Below are 19,157 nucleotides of genomic sequence, written 5' to 3'. Positions count from 1 at the left end.
GCCTTTAGCATCCCAGGGGACTCGGCAGAGCCTGACCTGGAACTCAGGCACTCTGATGGACGAGGGATGCAGTGTCCCACTGCTGGGTCACACACTTGCCTGGAGACATGGGTTTCTGTCTTCCTCACTGTTCCATGGCCAGGGCTTAGAGCAATGCCCAGCTTGTCTTAGGGCTCAGTTAATGTCTGTGGAAGGAAGGAAAGTAGGACTTTGCCAACCAGCTCTCTGAGCTGTGATCCCTTTCCCAGGAGGATGGACATCTGGTGGTGGCACAGAGCAAGGGGTCCTGGGCTACAGTGTGTGGTCCCACTCCCCACCCCTCGCATCATTCAGCAGGGCCTTCAGGACCACAGTGAGGGTGCCCCAGCTCCAGCAGGGCTGTTCCCAGAGGCTCAGCCTGTGGCACCTGCTCAGGGTTCTGGGCTGGTACCCACCCCTTCCCCTGGCTTGGCCTCAACCCAGCCTCTTCCTCCCTTGCTCATTTTCCCCCTTTTGTTTCCTGTCCCGCTTCTGCTGAAAGTTACAGCTGGAAGGAGCTTTATGCTGTGATGGGGGGATTAGTCACCAGGTCCAACTGGGTCATGTGCTGTAGGAAGAGCCCCTCTCCCCCCGGGAAAGGTAGGAAGGGACAGGGCAGGGACGCTGTGACTTGAGGGAGCAGTGGGGATGTTGGCTTCATGCTCTCCCTACTCTCCCCTCCTCATCTCCCAGATTGACTTCCCCACTTCCGCCTTTGATGTCAAGTTCACCAGCCCCCCGGGAGACAAGTTCAGCCCCTGCTATGAGTTTGGGAGCCTCCGGGAAGACGACCAGCGGAAGCTCCAGGACATCATGCAGAAGGAATCCCTGTACTGGTGAGACGTCTGGATGTTACCTCCCAGCCCTGGCCCTGGCCTGCTGAGATGGAGCCTGGGAGAGGTGGCATGGGTGGGCATGGCCAGCTGCAGCCCCTGGACCTTTCTCTGTGAGCTGATCCTGGGAGAAGTCAGCTCAGGAGACCAGACCTGCCAGTGCCCCTCCCCACTGTGGGGGCTGACCCAGACACAGCCACACCCGGATGCACGCTCCATTCTCACCTCCCTGCCCCCACACGCTGCCCCGACAGGCTTGGCATATTTCTATCTGCATCACTTTCCAAATAAGGATCAGGTGTCCAAGCCAGCTGGCAGCTCTCCGGTGAGCTGGTCTGGCTGATCTCATCTTTGGGGTTCTGCTGCATCCATCAGGGTTGGAGGCGGGACAGCCACAGAGGCGGTGAGGTTGGGTCCCCTGTCCACCTCACTGGCCCCTGCATAGCCCCAAGCCCCTGCTGGGTGGCAGGGGGCACCGGCTGCCAGGCTCCTCCTCTCTCATGTGCCATCCTGGGGTTAGCCTCGCAACTGCAGGACTCCTGTCCCCTCTTTCCTGCTGCCCCCTCGCTTTCTGAGCTCCTCTGCCTCCTCTCTCCCACTAGACACCTAACCTCAGGAAAGGCCCTGTTAGCTCAGGGCTGGTGCACCTGGCAACTGAACTTCCACTCCAGACACAGACCAACAAACTGGAGGCAGGCAGGTTGAGATATTTAAAGTGACAAAAGCAGACCTAGAGGCTTGCATAAAAAATGACCTGAAGGCATGATGACTAAGGGGTGGAGAATGTCTTATTACATGAAATAGGAGATTATTTATTTGGGATTGGTGTTGTGGCATAGCAGGTAAGGTCGCCACCTGTAACACCAGCATCCCATGTGGACACTGGTTTGTGTTCCAGATGTTCCACTCCTGATCCAGCCCCCCCCCCCCGTAGCCTGGGAAAAGCAGTGAAAGGTGGCACAGGCACTTGGACCCCTGCCATCCACATGGGAGACCCAGAGGAAGCTCCTGGCTCCTGGCTCTGGCCTAACCCGGTGCTGGCTCTTATGACCATCTGGAGAGTGAATTTGAATGGAAGATCTCTCTCTTTCTCTGTGTCTCTCCCTTTTTGTGACTCTTTCAGCTGAATACATCTTTTTGTAAAGGGATTAACTGGACTGTGTTTTTTTCAAAAGTATTTACTTATTTGAAAGAGGTACAGAATGAGAGAGCTTCCAGCTGCTGGTTCACTCCCCACATAGTATTTTTTTTTTCCCACATAGTATTGAATGGCTAAGACTTGGTTCAATTTAAGCCAGGAGCTGGAAGCTTCTTTTAGGTTGTCCCCGTGGGTACAGGGGCCGCCCAAGCACTTGGACCGTCCTCCACTGCTTTTCCGGGTGCATTAGCAGGGAGCTGGGTGGGAAGTGGAGCAGCTGGCTATGCCACTTCACTGGCCCCTAGTTTTTCAAGCCTCAGAATGTTCACCCGAATGACTGTTCCGTGCTACAGGTCTGGGTAAAATTGTGTTTACGCACACGGTGTATCTCAGTACCCTGGAAGGGAGAGTCCTGTGTTACTGAGCCTGCGACTTGGCATGGAAACCCTCAAACTGCAGCTGGTCACAGATGTGTGGCGACCACTGCCCCCTGGTGGCTCTCCCTCGGAGTGCCCGGTCCCCAAGGCTTCGGCCAGCCCGAGAGTGAGGGAGAATCGCAGGTGCCGGGTCTTACATCCCACACTTTGCTTTTCCTTGGAATCACCTCGTCATCTCTCAAAACAGCCGGCGCTTGACTTAGTGGGCAGTGGGCAAGGCCCATTGGGTGATCCCAGAACCCGCGGGTGTAGGCAGGTGCGCACTTTCTGGCTGATGCCGCCCCCGCCCCGCAGGCTCTCCGATGTCGACAGGAAACACCTGTGGGAGAAGCGCTATTACTGCCATTCGGAGGTGAGCTCACTTCCCCTGCTGCTCGCCAGCGCCCCCAGCTGGGAGTGGGCTTGTCTGCCGGACATCTATGCCCTCCTGAAGCAGTGGACGCCCATGAACCACCAGGATGCCCTGGGACTCCTGCATGCCACGTGAGTTCAGCACCCTCCTTGCCTGCCCTGCACTTGGTACCACCAGACAAAGGGGCACATCCTGGGCTTCTCTGTTTTGCTTTTGGCTTTTTTGGCCTCGTTCCTGCTCCACTCTCCCCCTCCGGCATTAGGTTACAAAATTGGAAAGTGGCATCAGCTGGAGCTAGGAGCCAGAAACATCATCCAGGCCTCCCACGTTGGTAGCAGGGGCCCAGGTACTTGGTCTGTGCTCTGCTACCTTCCCAGGTGCATTAGCAGGGAGCTGGATTGAAGTGGAGCAGCTAGGACTTGAACCAACACTCCCAGATGGGATCTGCCTGTGTCACAAGTGCGGGCTCAATCTGCCATACCACAGTGCCAGCCCCCACCCTGTTTGCTGTGCCACATGGTTGTCCATCTCTCAGCCCATCTTGTTTTTTGTGTGCGTGTGCAGAATAAATTGCCAACATCGTTAAACATGCTGCTGAAAGCTGGAGCCCTCATTTCCTTAACTGGAGCTCAGTATTCCACTTTCTTGTTGGAAGAAAATTTACATGAGTTTTGACAAAGTGCCTGAGCTTCTAGGGGTCTGTGTTCACTTTGGCAGCACATAAGCTAACACCGGAACAAAGTTTGGTGTTTAACCTGTTTGAAGAGCCCTCTCCCCCTTACCCCATCCCCATCCCAAGGGCTCCTGGGGCCACAGGCCCCAGCTCTCTGGGCCACCTTTCCTACATGGGGCTGGGATTTCCAGCTATTTTTTCTGCTTCTCTGTGGAATGTGCCTGTCCCTTGGAACTGACTTCAGGACATCTTGGAGCAATCATGTGGCTCATCTCTGCCACGCTGACTGCCGTGGGAAGAGGGTGCATGTAAAACCCTGAGATTCGCTCATGTTTGCTTGGCGAGCCTCACCCTCAAAGATGTCCCCAGGCATACCGCCACTGTGGCCACACAGGGGCTCTTTGATGATGGTGATTTCTTGTGGAGAGCGAGATGCCTAGAGTAGGGTTGGGGACCTTGTCCCACATGCCAGAATTGAGAGTGGCCCCTGCTGTTTCCCCTGGCCTGTGGCAGGGGCTGAGGGTCGGGAGTACTCCCAAGGGTTGCCATCTGGGGAGGGTACTGACTGCCTTGGTAGCTCTGCCAGGCCGCTGGGGGACCCTGCAGCTGGGGGTGGAAGGAGCCTGGCTTGCAGCTGGACCCTAGCACCTGCAGCTGGGTCATCAACGTGCTGGGTCCTGTCTCGCAGCTTCCCTGACCAGGAGGTGCGGCGCATGGCTGTGCAGTGGATCGGCTCGCTGGCGGATGCCGAGCTGCTCGACTACTTGCCCCAGCTGGTGCAGGTGGGTGAGCTGCCCCCTTTCCCGTCCACCCCTGCAGTCTTTTGTCTCTGAGGCCCAGGGACATGGCAAGTGAGAGTCTTACCGTCCCCCTTTGCCTCCCCGGTGGCAGGCCCTGAAGTATGAGTGCTACCTGGACAGCCCCTTGGTACGCTTCCTGCTGAAGCGGGCCGTGTCGGACCTAAGAGTGACCCACTACTTCTTCTGGTAATGCTGAGAGCTGGGGATGGAGGCAGGCACGTGTCCTGGGGTGCGGTAGGACAGAACGTGGCTGACTTCACATCGTATCTCTTCCTCGGGGGTCTCAGGGTACCCTGGGGGCACGGGGAATGTCCTTCCTGCCCCTTTCTCCCACCCACACATGGCATAGTGTGTAGATGTTGGCTAAGATTCCTGTATCCCATCGTTATTGCGATGCTCCACCCCTGTGCCAGCTTCCTGCTCGTGCACAACCCAATAGAGTGCGGATGAGGGCCCAAGCAGAAGGTGCTCCCTCCAGATGGAGTCACTAGTACCTGGCTGCAGCCCTCTGGCTGTTACAGGCGTCTGGGGGCGCGAACCAGTAGGTGGAAGCTCTCCTTCTTATGTCTTTGTCTCTATCAAACAAACAAGGCACAAGTGGGCACAGCCTGGTAGCCTCCTGTCGGGGCTGTGCTTGCAAAGCAGCTCTCTCTCCTTGGTCCGGGATGGGTTTCCCAGTGAGTCAGCGCTGACTGTGGCCCCTGCTCTCCTCGGACGTGTGGGAGAGCAGTGACCCTCATGCCTCCTGCCCGGCAGGTTGCTGAAGGATGGCCTCAAGGACTCACAGTTCAGCATCCGCTACCAGTACCTGCTGGCAGCCCTGCTGTGCTGCTGTGGCAAGGGGCTGCGCGAGGAGTTCAACCGCCAGTGCTGGCTCGTCAACACCCTGGCCAAGCTGGCCCAGCACATCCGTGAGACTGCCCCGTCTGCGCGGCAGGTGAGCAAGCCAGCCAGCTGGGCACCGCCTCTGCCCGTTCCCGGGCACTTTGTTTCCTTCTGAGGGTGTGCTAGTGCAGCTCAGGAAATAGTGAGCAGGCGCCCTGCCACTCAGGGATGGGTTCTGATTGGCCTGCAGAATAGTACAGTGTTGATGGTGCTGTTTGCCTTACACTCCAAGTTGCTCGCTGCACGGGGACGCCCAGCGAGAGGGCACGTGAGCGTTACCGTCGGTTATGCTTCAGTCACACCGCTTTATCTGTTTGCACAGAGCACAATCCTGGGCCTGCAGGCTCCTGCGTGGTGCATCCCAGAGCTTGGGAAATGTTAGATCCCCATCCTGAGTGATGGCTTTCCTTGGCAATACCCACTCCTCAACCCATAGCCTGTCCTGCCTGGCTACCCTGTCCGGTCATGGCCTTGCCCCTGTGGGCATTCAAGCTAGCTGCTGGGCACAGGGGCTGGTTCTCGTTCCTTTGTGTGTCCTGGAGGTTGTTTCCATAATGACCCGAACCGAGCCCCTCCCCTTCCCTCTCAGGGCATCCTCCGCACCGGCCTGGAGGAGGTGAAGCAGTTCTTTGCCCTCAATGGTTCGTGCCGCCTGCCGCTCAGCCCCAGCTTGCTGGTGAAGGGGATTGTGCCCAGGGTGAGTGGCAAGCAGGCTCCTCTGGACCAGAGGTAGGGGGTTCCGGAGGTGAGATCAGGGAAGTGGGGCGTGTCTGGAGGCGCATAAATACTGCATGTGAGGACTCGACCTGGTGGTTGAGCACAGTAGAGAACCTGAGTTGGGACTGGGCAGGTCTGTCCCTGATGATGCCAGGCACAGTGGCATAATTGTCACTCATGTACAGAGACTGTGCCAGCCACTGCTCCCAGCGTTGGACTTTCCTAGGAAGTCAGGACTATTGTCAGCTCCATTTTAAGAAGGGGTAAACTGAGGCTGAGGTGGGCCTGACTTGCACTGTGAAGAAATGGGAGCTGCCGCCTGAACAGAGCTGAGTTGGCAGGGGTAGGAGGTGGGAGAGGAATCTGTGACCACATGGCGAGTCTCGGGTGGAGTGGCCGTTGTCTGGACTCCGAGAGGGGAGGTGGCATTCTCCCTGGGCACGAGCCAAGCTGAGCCCTAGCGAGCCCCTCTCTGCCTCTTAGGACTGTTCCTACTTCAACTCCAACGCCGTGCCCCTCAAGCTCTCCTTCCAGAACGTGGACCCTCTGGGGGACAACATCCGCGTCATCTTCAAGGTGAGAGTGTGGGAGCCTGGCGGGTCAGGGTGGGAGGCAGGGATACCCGGGTGCCAGCAGCTCCCCCGGCAGCGCTCTTGCCCGCTGTCCCAGGTTGGCTGGAGTGGCAGGTGAGGAACGATCGGGCCTGGTGGTGAATGGCTGCAGAGGGCTGAGCATGCGTGACAGGGAAGCAACTGGTAGCCCTATTAAAGACTTAGTTATCTGGAAGACAGACACACGCACACAGAATCTTCTGTCTGCTGGTCCACTTCTCAACTGGTCGCAATGACCAAATCCAGGAGCCAGGCCCTCCATTGGTGTCCCCACGTGGGGACAGGGGCCCAAGCCCTTAGGTCATCTTCTCTTGCTTCCCCAGATACTTTAGCAGGGAGCAGCATCTATGGGATGCTGGCGTTGTAGTCAGCAGCTCAACCCACTGCTTCACTCCTGCCCCCAGAGGGGCTTTCTAGGAGGCAGAGCTGCCCAGCAACGCAGTAGGTAAGGTAGTGCCTGGCTTGTCTCCTGCGGTGTTCAGGCAGAGGCTGAGTGACCCTATGGCAGGATTCTTGAAGAGGAAATGAAAAGGGTGGATCACGGCACAGCAGGTTAAGTCGCCGCTTGGGAAGCCTGCATCAGCTCCCCTGCTTCCCGCCTACCCTCTGCTCATGCCACCAGGGAGGCGGCAGATGCTGGCTCAGGTGCCTGGGCTCCTGCTGCCCACGTGGGAGGCCTGGAGTAGACCCAGGCTTCCAGCTTCGGCCTGACTCAGCCTGGCTCTTGTAAGGTATTTGGGAGTGAACTAGTAGATGGGATGTTCTCCCTGTCTTTGTCACGCTGCCTTTCAAATGAATAAAGGCAGTTTTTCTAAGGAGAGGACTGTCTGGTTCAGGTCGGGTGACCCTGCAGTTCCTTGCTAACTGGTCCCACCATGGTCCTGACAGGAAGTAGTAGTCTCCAAGCACGTTGTTGCCAGGTGACACCTTGCACCTGTGTGTCTCGGCCGCCTGTACATTGGCTGCGTGTATGTGCCAAAGCCAAGGGATACAGAGTCCAGTTTAGAGAGGTCCACAGATGGAGGAAGGCAGATCGAGGGAAGAGCGGGGTGTGACACTTGCAAGCCCGGCTTCGGCTTCCCTGATCTGGTGTGAGCTGAGTGGGCGGGTCCAAGGGGGGGCAGCAGACCTGGACAGACCCTCCGCGGTCCCTGGGGTTGGGGTCACTGCGACATGGGAGAGATGGGTTCTAGTCACTGTCTTTCCGCCTGCAGTGCGGGGACGACCTCCGCCAGGACATGCTAACCCTGCAGATGATCCGCATCATGAGCAAGATCTGGGTCCAGGAGGGGCTGGACATGCGAATGGTCATTTTCCGCTGCTTCTCCACTGGCCGTGGGAGAGGTCAGTCGGGGGTGCGGTGAGTCTGGGGGCTGGTAGGCAGGCCGGTGTGTGCCGGACACTCCTTGGCTTGCTAGGCTTTGGCCCATCTCCCTACCTGGGCTGTGTGTATCCAGGCTCTGAAAGGGCCAGGTTGCCTCATGGGAACTTGTGGAACAACATTTAAGGGGAAAAAAAAAACATGTAGAAGAGAGAGATTGCTACGACAGAAACCAGACTTGGGGACTGAAAAACCCCGACCTGCGGTGTAGACCTAAGAATCTGGTTTAGCGAAGCCCACTCTCAAGAAATATTTCTTGAAACAAAAAAAAAAGAAATAATAGCTAAAAAAAAAAAGAAAAGAGATATTTCTTGTGACAATTATGGGGAACAGGAATGTGGAATGGGTTAGATTTGTGTGAAGAGCGATTGTTTCTATGTACATATATAATTGTCTTGGCTGTGACAATGGCATAGTGGCTCTGTCCTTGTTAATTACACTTGAAATATTCATCAGGAAAATAACACATCTGGGATTTTCTTCCTTTCTTAATTTTTTAAAGATTTATTTGTGCTCACTGGAAAGGTGCATTCATAGAGGAGAGACACAGGGGCTGCTTCACTCCCCAAATGGCCTCAGTGGCCGGAGCTGAGCCAAAGCCAGGAGCCAGGAGCCTTTTCTTGGTCTTCCATGTGGGTGCAGGGTCCCATGAACCTGGACCGTCCTCGGCTGCCCTCCCAGGCATAATAAGGGAACTGATTGGAAGTGGAGCAGCTCAGTCATGAACCAGTACCCATAGGGGATGTCAGCACTTGGTGGAGGATTAGCCAGTTGAGTCATTGTGCTGGCCCCTGCATCTTGGATTTTATTTAAAATGCACCTGTTGTGGCTGTGGGATGAAGCAGGATTGGCACCATGTGGATCATTTTGAAGTTGGGTGATGGGGACTCCTGTTTCGATGATGCCATTGTATATACTGCAACATTCCCACAGTCAGTGCCAGCAGCAGGAAAGGAAGAGCAGCTGTGAAGTGATGGTGGAGGTGGTGGTGTAGAGTCAGCCTGGAGAGGTGTGGCCCAGGCCTCCCCACTCCAACCCTTAGGATCAGCCTCTCTGCACTGCCCCCCAACCTTAGCCTCCTGCCCAGTTCTGGGGGTCGTTCCCCTGCTCCAGAGCCTCACGTGCTCCCTCCCTCCCTCCTCCCCAGGGATGGTGGAGATGATTCCCAATGCCGAGACCCTGCGCAAGATCCAGGTGGAACACGGGGTGACTGGCTCCTTCAAGGACCGGCCGCTGGCCGACTGGCTGCAGAAGCACAACCCTGGGGAGGACGAGTATGAGAAGGTACGGGGGTACGGGGGATGTGGCCATGGAGACCTCTCCCACTAGGGGAGCCTGCCCAGCTTTGCTCTCACTGTGCTGACTGGCACCTCTAGAGTTCCAGGCGGTGGTCCCAGGGACGGCTGGAAGCCAGGACAGAGATCTGAGATGAGCCCGAGACTGCAGGAGGGCTGGCTGGTTCCTGGTTAGATGAGGCTAATGGACGTTACTGGGTGATCAGGCCTTGGTGACCTGCCATGGCCCCTGGCCTCTGCTTCTCGATCCCAGTGCCTGGGCTCCTTGGATGAGTGCACATCCGAGGAACTTAAATCTAAGGCGATCTTAATACTGGCCTGCATTGTATTCCTAGGGGAAGACCTGTAGAGGCAGCCAGCAGTGGGAAGCTATGGGGTGACCGGGAACTGATGATCTTCAGTGGCTCTGAGTCCCCCGCGGGTTCATTCCTGGCCTGCTGTGCGCTGTGCCCTGTCCCTGTGCCACCTGGCACAATAAAAGTGATAAGGGCAGGTGTTTGACCTAGGGTTAGCACACTTAGACCCCATAGTAGGGCATCTGGGTTCAGTATCTGGCTCTTGACTCCAGTTTCCTGCTGCGGGTGACCCTGGCAGGCAGCAGCAATGGCCCCAGTAGATGGAGGAGATCCACACTGAGCTGGCTGCCACCCAGCGGAGGCCATTGCAGTCATCTGGGGAATGCATGTGTGGATGAGAGCTACCACTTGTTCTGTATTTCTCTTTTAAAAGTAAAACAGTTCGGGGCCCGGTGCAATGGCGCAGTGGTTAAGGTCCTTTCCTTGCAAGCCCGGGATCCCATATGGGCGCTGGTTCTATCCCGGCAGCCCCACTTCCCATCCAGCTCCCTGCCTGTGGCCCAGGAAGGCAGTCGAGGACGGCCTAAAGCTTTGGGACCCTGCACCCGTGTGGGAGACCCGGAAGAAGTTCCTGGATCCTGGCTTTGGATCTGCATAGCATCGGCCGTTGCGGTCACTTGGGGAGTGAATCATCAGATGGAGGATCTTCCTCTCTGTGTCTATATATCCGCCTTTCCAATAAAAATAAAATAAATCTTTTTTAAAAAAAGTAAAACAGTTCAAGAAGTGCTGGAACTCAGTACAACAGCACACAGACACACACAGAGAAATGGACTGTGTGTAAGTGTTTCATCTCACTCTTTCTGAGAGGCAGTCTCAGCTCTTATGGGCATCCAGTGTTTTTCTTGGCCACCACCTTAGCAGAGAGGGCACCCTGCGTCCTAGCAGTCAGGAGGGCAACTCTTTATGCCCTGAGCCTCCTGGCCAGAAAGCTGTAAACACGTAGTATGGCTCAGGAAGGTGACAGGAGTTTGCTCGCACACTATAGGCGGCCAACTACATTGTGAGTCAGACAGGATTAAGGTGGGAAGCGTACAGGTGGCAGAGAGGATGTGATGGAGGTCAAGGTTGAGACTAGGAGTCAGTGGATCCACTCCTTGGTGAGAGTTTTTCCCCATACATTGGCTTGTCACAAACAGGTGAATCCTGGGATTTCCCCCCGCCCTTAAGATTTATTTATTTATTTGAAAGGCACAGTTACACAGAGAGCAGAGAGAATCTTCCATATCCTGATTCACTGGCCAAATGGCTGCAACTGCCAGGGTTGGGTCAGACTGAAACCAGGAGCCAGGAACTTCTGTCAGGTCTCCCACGTGGGTGCAGGTACCCAAACGCTTGGCCCATCCTCTGCTGCTTTCCCAGGTCAGTTGGCAGGGAGCTGGACCAACGGTGGAGCAGCTAGGACTTGAACCAGTGTCATGTGGGAGGCCATTGTTTGAAGTTGGTAGCTTTACCTGATATGCCACACCACCGGCACCAAATTCTGGGTTTCTTTACAAACTTTGCGTACTCTCTAGTAGACTGAGTATCTGATGGTAATTGAACAAGTGTCTGGGTGGAGCTAGTTTTGCAGCCAGCCTCGCAAAATGGCCAAGGAGGCATTTGGAGCTAAGATCATGAAGCCTGGGGAACTGAGGTGGCAGTGCTAGCACCGAGGGACACACTGGTGGCTGTGGGCGAGCCAGGGAGAGCCTAGGGGGTGCGCAGGGCCCAGGGGGAGCGCCGACAGACTGCGGACAGACTGACAGACTTGGCTTCATTCCTGGATGTGAGTGCTGCTAGTGGGCTCCGTCAGCCCCAGCCTGCCCTCCCCAAGAAGGCTTTCCTGAGTCCTTGAGAATGGAGAGGAAATGTATTGCTTATTTGCTATTTGTTTTTATTTGAAAGGCAAGAGGGAGACATGGCAAGAGCGGGACAGAAGGATAGGGTGTACTGGATCCCACACCCTCTGGTATGCAAAAGCAGGTGTCCTGGGCGGGGCCTTAGCCCATGCACCGAACAGCAGCCCCTCAGAGAGAAGGAAGGAGCTGAAGGATGCCTTCCTGCTGATTCGATACATTTTTACTTCCTGGGGCAAATGTTGGTTGGACAAAATGTAGTGGATCCAACTGCTCCTGCCCTTCCTGCTTTAAACTCACAATATCCCCAACACATCGTGCCAGCTGAGGGCATCTGATGTTCAAGTGTAAAACACACCCTCGATGTGTTGAGCTGCCTCAGCTCTTCTCAGAAGTGAAGTGACTTAAATTAGATTCACACTTACCTGTGAGCAAGAACTTGGGAATGAGAGCTTTCTTTGCCTAGGGCCGGGAGGAGGATGCGAAAATTCTGAACAGGATGAGAAGGGGTCTCTCCAGCTGCACTTGGAATTGAGACGGTCACGACCAGTTAGCATGGACCTGAGTCTGGCTGTCTCTTCCATGTCCATTTCTTCATGCTCAGACTTGGGGGTGTGGTGAGAGCATGTGTCCATGGCGTACTTCCTGTCTGCCAAGGCCTCCTCGCTGGATGGGGCACCTCTGGGCTCTTAGGCCAGCCCCCCAGTATTTCCTAGCAATCTCCATGACTGAGAAGAAGGTTAAGGGGAAGGAAGAGTTCTTGCAAAGTGGTTAATTGTACATGAAACCTCCCATCTCCTGCTCCAGAAGTTAGACTGGAGATATATATATTTTTGGTATATATATATTTTAAGATTTTATTTATTTATTGGAAAGAGAGGAGGACAGACAGAGAGGAAGATCTTCCGTCCGATGATTCATCCCCCAAGTGAGTGCAACGGCCGATGCTATGCCGATCCGAAGCCAGGATCCAGGAACTTCCTCCGGGTCTCCCACATGGGTGCAGGGTCCCAAGGCTTGGGGCCATCCTCGACTGCTTTCCCAGGCCACAAGCAGGGAGCTGGATGGGAAGTGGAGCTGCCAGGACTAGAACTGGTGCCCACATGGGATCTCAGCGCATTCAAGGCGAGGACTTTAGCCACTAGGCCATGCTGCTGGGTCCTGGTATATTTTTTAAAGATGTATTTATTTGAAGTCAGATTTACAGAAAAAGGCAGGGAGCAACAAAGGAAGAAAGGTCTTCCATCCACTGGCTCACTCCCCAAATGGCTACAGTGGTTGGAGCTGAGCCCGTGTGAAGCCAGGCACCAGGAACTTTTTCAGGATCTCTCACATGGGTACCGGGACCAAGAACTTGGGCCATCCTCTGCTGCTTTCCTTAGTGCATTAACAGCGAGCTAGATCAGAAGTGGAGCAGCCAGGACTCAAACCAGTGCCCAAGTGGTAAGGCAGTGGCTTTACACACTCTGCCACAACACCAGTCCCTCAAAACTATTTTTATTTTGTTCCAAAAGAAACTCATCTTCTCCTTCTATTTTCCCATGAGCTGCTTGCTCACATATGTGCACTGATGCTTAGTACAAAGTGAAGGAGACCGGGCAGATATGAGGTGTTCACGAGACACAGAGGGAGGGAGAGAAGCTCAGCCCTGAGAGGGACTCAGGCTGGCTGCAGCTGCTGCTCCCTCCATGGCTCCATGGCTGCGGCTCCTGCAGTCCCTCCATGGCTGCGGCTCCCTCCATGGCTCCATGGCTGTGGCTCCTGCAGTCTCTCCATGGCTCCATGGCTGCGGCTGCTGCTCCCTCCATGGCTCCATGGCTGCGGCTGCTGCAGTCCCTCCATGGCTGCGGCTCCTGCAGTCCCTCCATGGCTGCGGCTCCCTCCATGGCTCCATGGCTGCGGCTCCTGCAGTCTCTCCATGCCTGCAGCTCCCTCTATGCCTCCATGGCTGCGGCTCCTGCAGTCTCTCCATGCCTGCAGCTCCCTCTATGCCTCCATGGCTGCGGCTGCTGCAGCCCCTCCATGGCTCCATGGCTGCGGCTGCTGCTCCCTCCATGCTGCCTCAGCGTCCTCTCCCTACGGACTTTGCCCCTCCCAGGCCGTCGAGAACTTCATCTACTCCTGTGCCGGCTGCTGCGTGGCCACCTACGTCCTGGGTATCTGTGACCGGCACAACGACAACATCATGTTGAAGACCACGGGCCACATGTTCCACATAGATTTTGGCCGCTTCCTGGGCCATGCTCAGATGTTCGGCAACATCAAACGGTGAGTGGCCTCCGGGAGTGAGTGAGGAGTCGATGCAGGTGGAGGAGTCCTGGACCCGAGCTCCTGAGGGGCAGGTCCCTAAGCTGAGTACCTTGGAGAACGGGGAGGAAGGGAGCAACTGTCCTTCTCATTGGGGTCTGAGCACTGGGAGCTGGGCCCTTGCCGGAGCGGATGGGAAATGATTAAATCTCCGGGAGTGAACATTGCTGGTTTGCAGGTCAGCAACCAGGCTCGGATATGCAGTATGCATCTCCTAGGACTTGTTAGTATTCAGGAAGTAAGACAGGTAGAGGGAACAGTCCGGGAGAGCCCCGTCTGCCCAGCTTCCTGCAAACTGCAAGGGAAGCCACACCCTAGTGCACACGGCCTGAAAGCTGGACCTCCTCCTCCACGCGGACCTCTGACCTGCTACCTCTATGTTTTCCTTGGCCCCAGGGACCGTGCCCCCTTTGTGTTCACCTCTGACATGGCGTATGTCATCAACGGAGGGGACAAGCCTTCCAGCCGCTTCCACGATTTTGTTGACCTTTGCTGCCAAGCCTACAACCTCATTCGCAAGCACACCCACCTCTTCCTCAACCTGCTGGGCTTGGTGAGGAGCTCTGTTCCCTTGTCCCCCACCCCCCAGCACTCCCCTGCCCTGCTGCAGAGGGTTTCGGAGGTTAGCTCTCTGAGGCCGAGCTGGGGACCTGCTGCCCTTGATGAAGGCAGGCACCCAGCCTGCCTGGGCACAATGGCATCTGTGAGGGTGTCTGACTCCCAGCGCCAGCCTCTCCAGCCACAGACCACAGCGGCTGCTTTCATTCTCTCCCGACTCTCCAGAAAGGCTAGGGAGCCCCCCGCTTTGTAGCAGAGCTGGCTGCAGGTGCATTCACAGCCTGAGTCCCCTCTCCTCTCTCTCCACCTCCGTGTCCTCTCAGATGTTGTCCTGTGGCATCCCTGAACTCTCAGACCTGGAAGACCTCAAGTACGTGTACGACGCCCTGAGGCCTCAGGACACGGACGCCAACGCCACCACCTTCTTCACCAGGTGACTCTGCGCAGAGCAGCACCCCACACCCCAGGGCCTCCTGGTAGCCCCCTTGGCAGGGATGGGGCCAGGGAAGGCTTATCTCTGGGGACGGAGCCCACATTGGGCAGTGTTGGTCCTAATATAGGAAGGTCACTTTGCTTCTCGCAGGCTTGGTCTCACGCCTGCATTTGTGCTCAAGCTTTCTGCATAGGGTGAGGGCGTGGCGCTTAGCGGAGTCTGCGTCTATGGGACTGTTCGTAATGGGGGTTTGAGAGCAATTACACGTGTTCTAGGTCAGATGCTTCCTCCTCGCACTAACACTGGTGCCTGCGTTTCCCTGTCCTGGCTCAGGTGATGCTTTAAGGCACGCTGGGTGGCAATGAGGGCAAGTCTGCATAGGAATGCCTACAATTTTGTTTCTGGAGCTTGAGATGTAAATGCCCTCTTTGGAGCTGAAATTCAGAATTCACCTCAGTATGTAGTATTTGCGTGCCCCTCGCGGGCTCTCTGAACAGCCCTCATAGGAGAGCCGATCAGTCCCAGGAGTCAGGGGCCGTGCCTTTGGTCAGCTGTGTCGCGGCAGCGGGCGTCTGGGTCCGTGTTGCATCCTCTTGACCCATCCTCCGGCACCAACAGGTTGATTGAGTCGAGCCTGGGCAGTGTAGCCACAAAGCTCAATTTTTTCATCCATAACCTGGCTCAGATGAAGTTCGCGGGCTCAGATGACCGGTTGACCCTTTCCTTTGCCCCCCGAACACACACTATCAAGAACTCCGGCCGCATCACTAGCGTGTTTCTGTGTCGCCACGAGAAGGTCTTCCAGCCCAGCAAGGGCTATGTGAGTCTTTTCCCACCTCACCCCTCCCACCTCGCTGGCCCAGCTCCAGAGGTTCTGTCTCCACTGGAGACGCTCTGTTCCCTTCCTTCTGCCAAGTTCGCTCGCGGAGTGCACGGGGCCTGGCGGGCGTCCTCTAAACTTTGGGCCTTTGCAGATCTACGTGGTTAAGGTAATGCGAGAGAATTCGCATGAGGCCAGCTACATCCAGCGCACATTTGAGGAGTTCCAGGAACTGCACAATAAGCTGCGGCTGCTCTTCCCGTCTTCCTTCCTGCCCAGGTAGCCAGCCGTCCCTGCACCCTCAGCACGGGGGGATTCTGGGGAAGGAGACGGGCTGGGGGAAGCAGCGGGGCTGCTGGGGTTGAGGAAGGGCCCCCTTGCACTGTCTGCAGTGCTCGGCCCAGTGTAGCATTTCTTCGCGAGCGCTCCCCCTGCTGGCCAGACTCTACTCTAGCTCTGACAGTAAGGATCCACCTGCAGAGCGGCAGGGAAGCCCCATGGTTGTGAAGGCAGGGAGGTTAATAGGATCTGAAAACACTTGGAATTGTTTGAAGACGTAGAGCTGGGGTTTTTTGTTTTTGTTTGTTTGCTTTTTAATGGGCCGGCAATAATGTGGCAAGTCTATGCCGTGGGGTATTCAGCATTAAGCACAAGGAAATTGTGACATATGTTACCTGCGGATCAGCCTTGAAGGACTTTACTCTTAGTAAGTCAGCTGCAGGAAGATCAGTGTCCTGTTGTTCCACTTAGCTGGGTGACGCAGAGTGGGTGGGTTTCTGTGGATTTGCCCACAGTGTTTTAAAAAACAGGCTTTTCACATGTACTCTTTCCTCAAAGGGAGCCCCCCAGGCACTTCAGGGGAGCCCTGGGCCTGTCTGCTCAGATGTTTGCCTTGTGGTGTGGGGTCCTGGGGCATGTGCAGTGTGAGATGGGCACTGGGGTGAGAGACTAGGACCAAGTGGAATGTGAATAAAGCCTGCTGCCTTCATGTCCCCCTCCCCCTGCCCCGTGGCCCCACCCACCATGCCAGCTTCCCCAGCCGCTTCGTGATTGGCCGCTCCCGGGGCGAGGCAATGGCCGAGCGGCGCAAGGAAGAGCTGAACGGCTACATCTGGCACCTGATCCACGCTGCCCCTGAGGTGGCCGAGGTGGGTCCATGTGTCCCTTGATCCTGGCCATCCCAGCTGCCATGGAGGAAAGGGGTGGTAGGAAGGATGTAGAGCCCATGTTGGATTCAGGGAGGGGGCTGGAATCTGCAGGGGAGGAGGGAAGGAAACTGCGCACAGGGAGACATGCACCCAGCAGACTGGACCCCGGGGACCACAGGCATCGGGGCTGGAGGGACAAAGAGCTGGTTGAGTGTGTGTGGCCATGTAGGGCGTGTTTTCAGATGTGTCATCTTAGCATGGCCCACGTCTGGTCACCAGATATCCCTTGTAACAGGTCGTGGACTGTGGTTTCTGGTCGCTTCCCTGTTTGTCCATGTGCAAGTGTGCTTGTCACAGCTTCACAGTGGCCACGGCTAAGATAGAATCTCAAGTGTTTGTTAAGTGAACGAATTTGAGAGGCAGGGAGAGAGAGCTCCCATTGGCTGGTCCACTCCCTGATGCCCCTCTGCTTCTGGCTGGCTGAGGCCAAAGCCATGAGCCAGGAACTGAGTGCGAGTCCCAGGGTCCCTAGGAGCAGGAAGGAGCGGGAAGTAAGAGGTGGACATCTGGTGGGCATCGCAGCTGCTGGGCTGGGTCCCCTCCCTGACCTCCCTCCCCATCAGTGTCTCTCCATCCTTTGGTCGTGGGGCCGTCGTGGCGCTCACGAGTAGCCTTGTTTTCTGCTTCTGTCCCAGTGTGACCTGGTGTATACCTTCTTCCACCCGCTGCCCCGGGACGAGAAGGCTGTAGGCACCAGCCCGGCCCCCAAGGCCTCAGGTATGGACCGGCTCCTCCCCTTCCTGCCAAGCCTCCCACCATGGCTGGTCCTGGGGCCAGAGTACCTGCTTTTCCTCCTCAGGCTGCGGGGGGTCCACAGCTCCCTGTCTGGGGTCAGCAGAGAGTGACCCCAGTCTCACATTGGGTGGTCCCCGTCCCAAGAGTCGCTCACGGTGTAGGCGCTCCCCCGAGTATCAGCACCAGCTAGATGTGGAGAGGTGGGGGTGGGTTCTCCAGAACGCCAACATCTGTCTCAGTTTCCTGTGTCCCTGCAGATGGCTCGTGGGCCCGGCCCATCGGGAAGGTGGGAGGGGAGGTGAAGCTGTCCATCTCCTACAAGAACAATAAGCTCTTCATCATGGTGATGCACATCCGTGGTCTGGTGAGTGCAGGTGCAGTGCTCGCTCGGTCCGCTCATCTTACGGTCATTGGTGTGGCTTGTCAGATCGCTGTGAATGGAAGGAGAGGAAAATTGCCATGGCGTCTGTGCCAGGCGCAGGACCTGGTGTTGGGCATCTGTGCAGAACTGGGGCAGTAGGCAGGACGCCGCAGGAGGAGCACGAGCTTGAATCACTCACACCATCCTTCAGTCATTCAACAGACTTTCACCGAATGTTTATGTTGGGCATTAGTGCACTGGCTCTGGGTCTTTGCCCTCAAAATCCTCGTCCTCAAAGGACTTCCAGCCTGATAGGAAATATAGGGAGCATGCAAGAGGGGGGCAGGAGCCTCAGGCGGGATGTGGGGGTAGCAACGTGCTAAGACCACTCAGGGAGGGCCTGCTTGGTGGAAGAGATCCACCAGAGGACAGTGGGGAGCTGGGTTGGATGTCTGAGAGAAGTGTTCCAGCCAGACAGAGGAAGTAGGAGGCTCCGGAAGTGCTGGGCCAGGCACCTGCGTAGGATCCGCCATCACAGAGCACAGGGCAGCGGGATGGATGGATGGACCTACAGGAAGGACCCTTCTTCCGGGGGCTGTGGGAGACCCTGAGGGCGTGGATCAGAGTGTGACTCCTGCCTCTGCCTCTTAGGGGATGGGGGGGGGGGTAGGGGAGGATTTGAGGGCAGAAAAGATAAGGAGAGTGGGCTGGTGGGAAGGCAGCTGAGCTACTAGGTCTCCTAAGAGTCAAAGCGTGGGCTTGTGCTCATAGGTGACAGGGCCCTCACGTGGCCACAACAGAAACTCACACTGGAGACTGTGAGCAGGCAGACAGAAGCCAGGGCTGGGACGGGGCCATCTGGGTCAGGTGCTCCCGGGAGTGGTGAGGCAGACAGGAGGGAGACTCTTCATCTTTGGGGGGACGGGTTTCACTCTGTTGTAGCAACTACTCCAGGATGGAAATGACCCTGACCCCTACGTGAAGATATACCTGCTTCCTGACCCTCAGAAGACCACCAAGAGGAAAACCAAAGTGGCCCGGAAAACCTGCAACCCCACCTACAATGAGATGGTGCGTAGGGTGGGGGAAGGGAGGACGAGGCGGGGAGGGCAGGCCACCCCCCACCCCTGCCACACAATTTGTCCAGGAAGATGGCTAGCTTCCTGTCCCATGTATTGCCAGCAGCTGCTGCCCTGCTATAGCTAAGGGCTTCTACAAAGTTTCAAAATATTTACTGTCTGTCCCAACAAGTAAAAACTTGCTGGCCTGGGGGCTTGGCTGTAGGCTGTGGGGAAGAGGGGCCTGCTGGCCAGGGGCTAAAAATGAACTGTGGCTCCAGTAAAACCCGTTCAATTGCACGAACTCTGCACCTAAAACAAAGTGCTTTAACGCCACCCTTGG

The 19,157-nt window shown here is 56.3% G+C and overlaps 1 protein-coding gene across 4 annotated transcripts in view; it reads left to right on the top strand.

The window, feature by feature from the left end:
• PIK3C2B (phosphatidylinositol-4-phosphate 3-kinase catalytic subunit type 2 beta) overlaps positions 1-19,157 on the top strand; it is a 60,754-nt gene that overhangs the window by 40,966 nt on the left and 631 nt on the right. For 3 of the 4 annotated variants that reach the window (XM_040985494.1, XM_040985493.1, XM_040985496.1), the window contains 18 exons: positions 712-854; positions 2,721-2,909; positions 4,140-4,233; positions 4,343-4,437; positions 5,008-5,188; positions 5,726-5,833; positions 6,337-6,429; positions 7,679-7,808; positions 8,993-9,129; positions 13,433-13,602; positions 14,038-14,194; positions 14,523-14,632; positions 15,251-15,452; positions 15,607-15,731; positions 16,483-16,600; positions 17,296-17,377; positions 17,653-17,759; positions 18,699-18,827. In XM_040985494.1, the coding sequence (XP_040841428.1) occupies positions 712-854; positions 2,721-2,909; positions 4,140-4,233; positions 4,343-4,437; positions 5,008-5,188; positions 5,726-5,833; positions 6,337-6,429; positions 7,679-7,808; positions 8,993-9,129; positions 13,433-13,602; positions 14,038-14,194; positions 14,523-14,632; positions 15,251-15,452; positions 15,607-15,731; positions 16,483-16,600; positions 17,296-17,377; positions 17,653-17,759; positions 18,699-18,827 (2,370 nt within the window). The remainder of the gene's footprint in view (positions 1-711; positions 855-2,720; positions 2,910-4,139; positions 4,234-4,342; positions 4,438-5,007; positions 5,189-5,725; positions 5,834-6,336; positions 6,430-7,678; positions 7,809-8,992; positions 9,130-13,432; positions 13,603-14,037; positions 14,195-14,522; positions 14,633-15,250; positions 15,453-15,606; positions 15,732-16,482; positions 16,601-17,295; positions 17,378-17,652; positions 17,760-18,698; positions 18,828-19,157) is intronic. The other variant, XM_040985495.1, reaches the window with a different exon arrangement.

This window comes from Ochotona curzoniae, unplaced genomic scaffold, assembly GCF_017591425.1.
Source record: "Ochotona curzoniae isolate NIBS_2020 unplaced genomic scaffold, NIBS_Ocur_1.0 contig_430, whole genome shotgun sequence".
NCBI lineage: Eukaryota > Metazoa > Chordata > Mammalia > Lagomorpha > Ochotonidae > Ochotona > Ochotona curzoniae.
The sequence above is the reverse complement of the archived record's forward strand: the minus strand, read 5'-3'. Positions and strand labels throughout refer to the sequence as shown.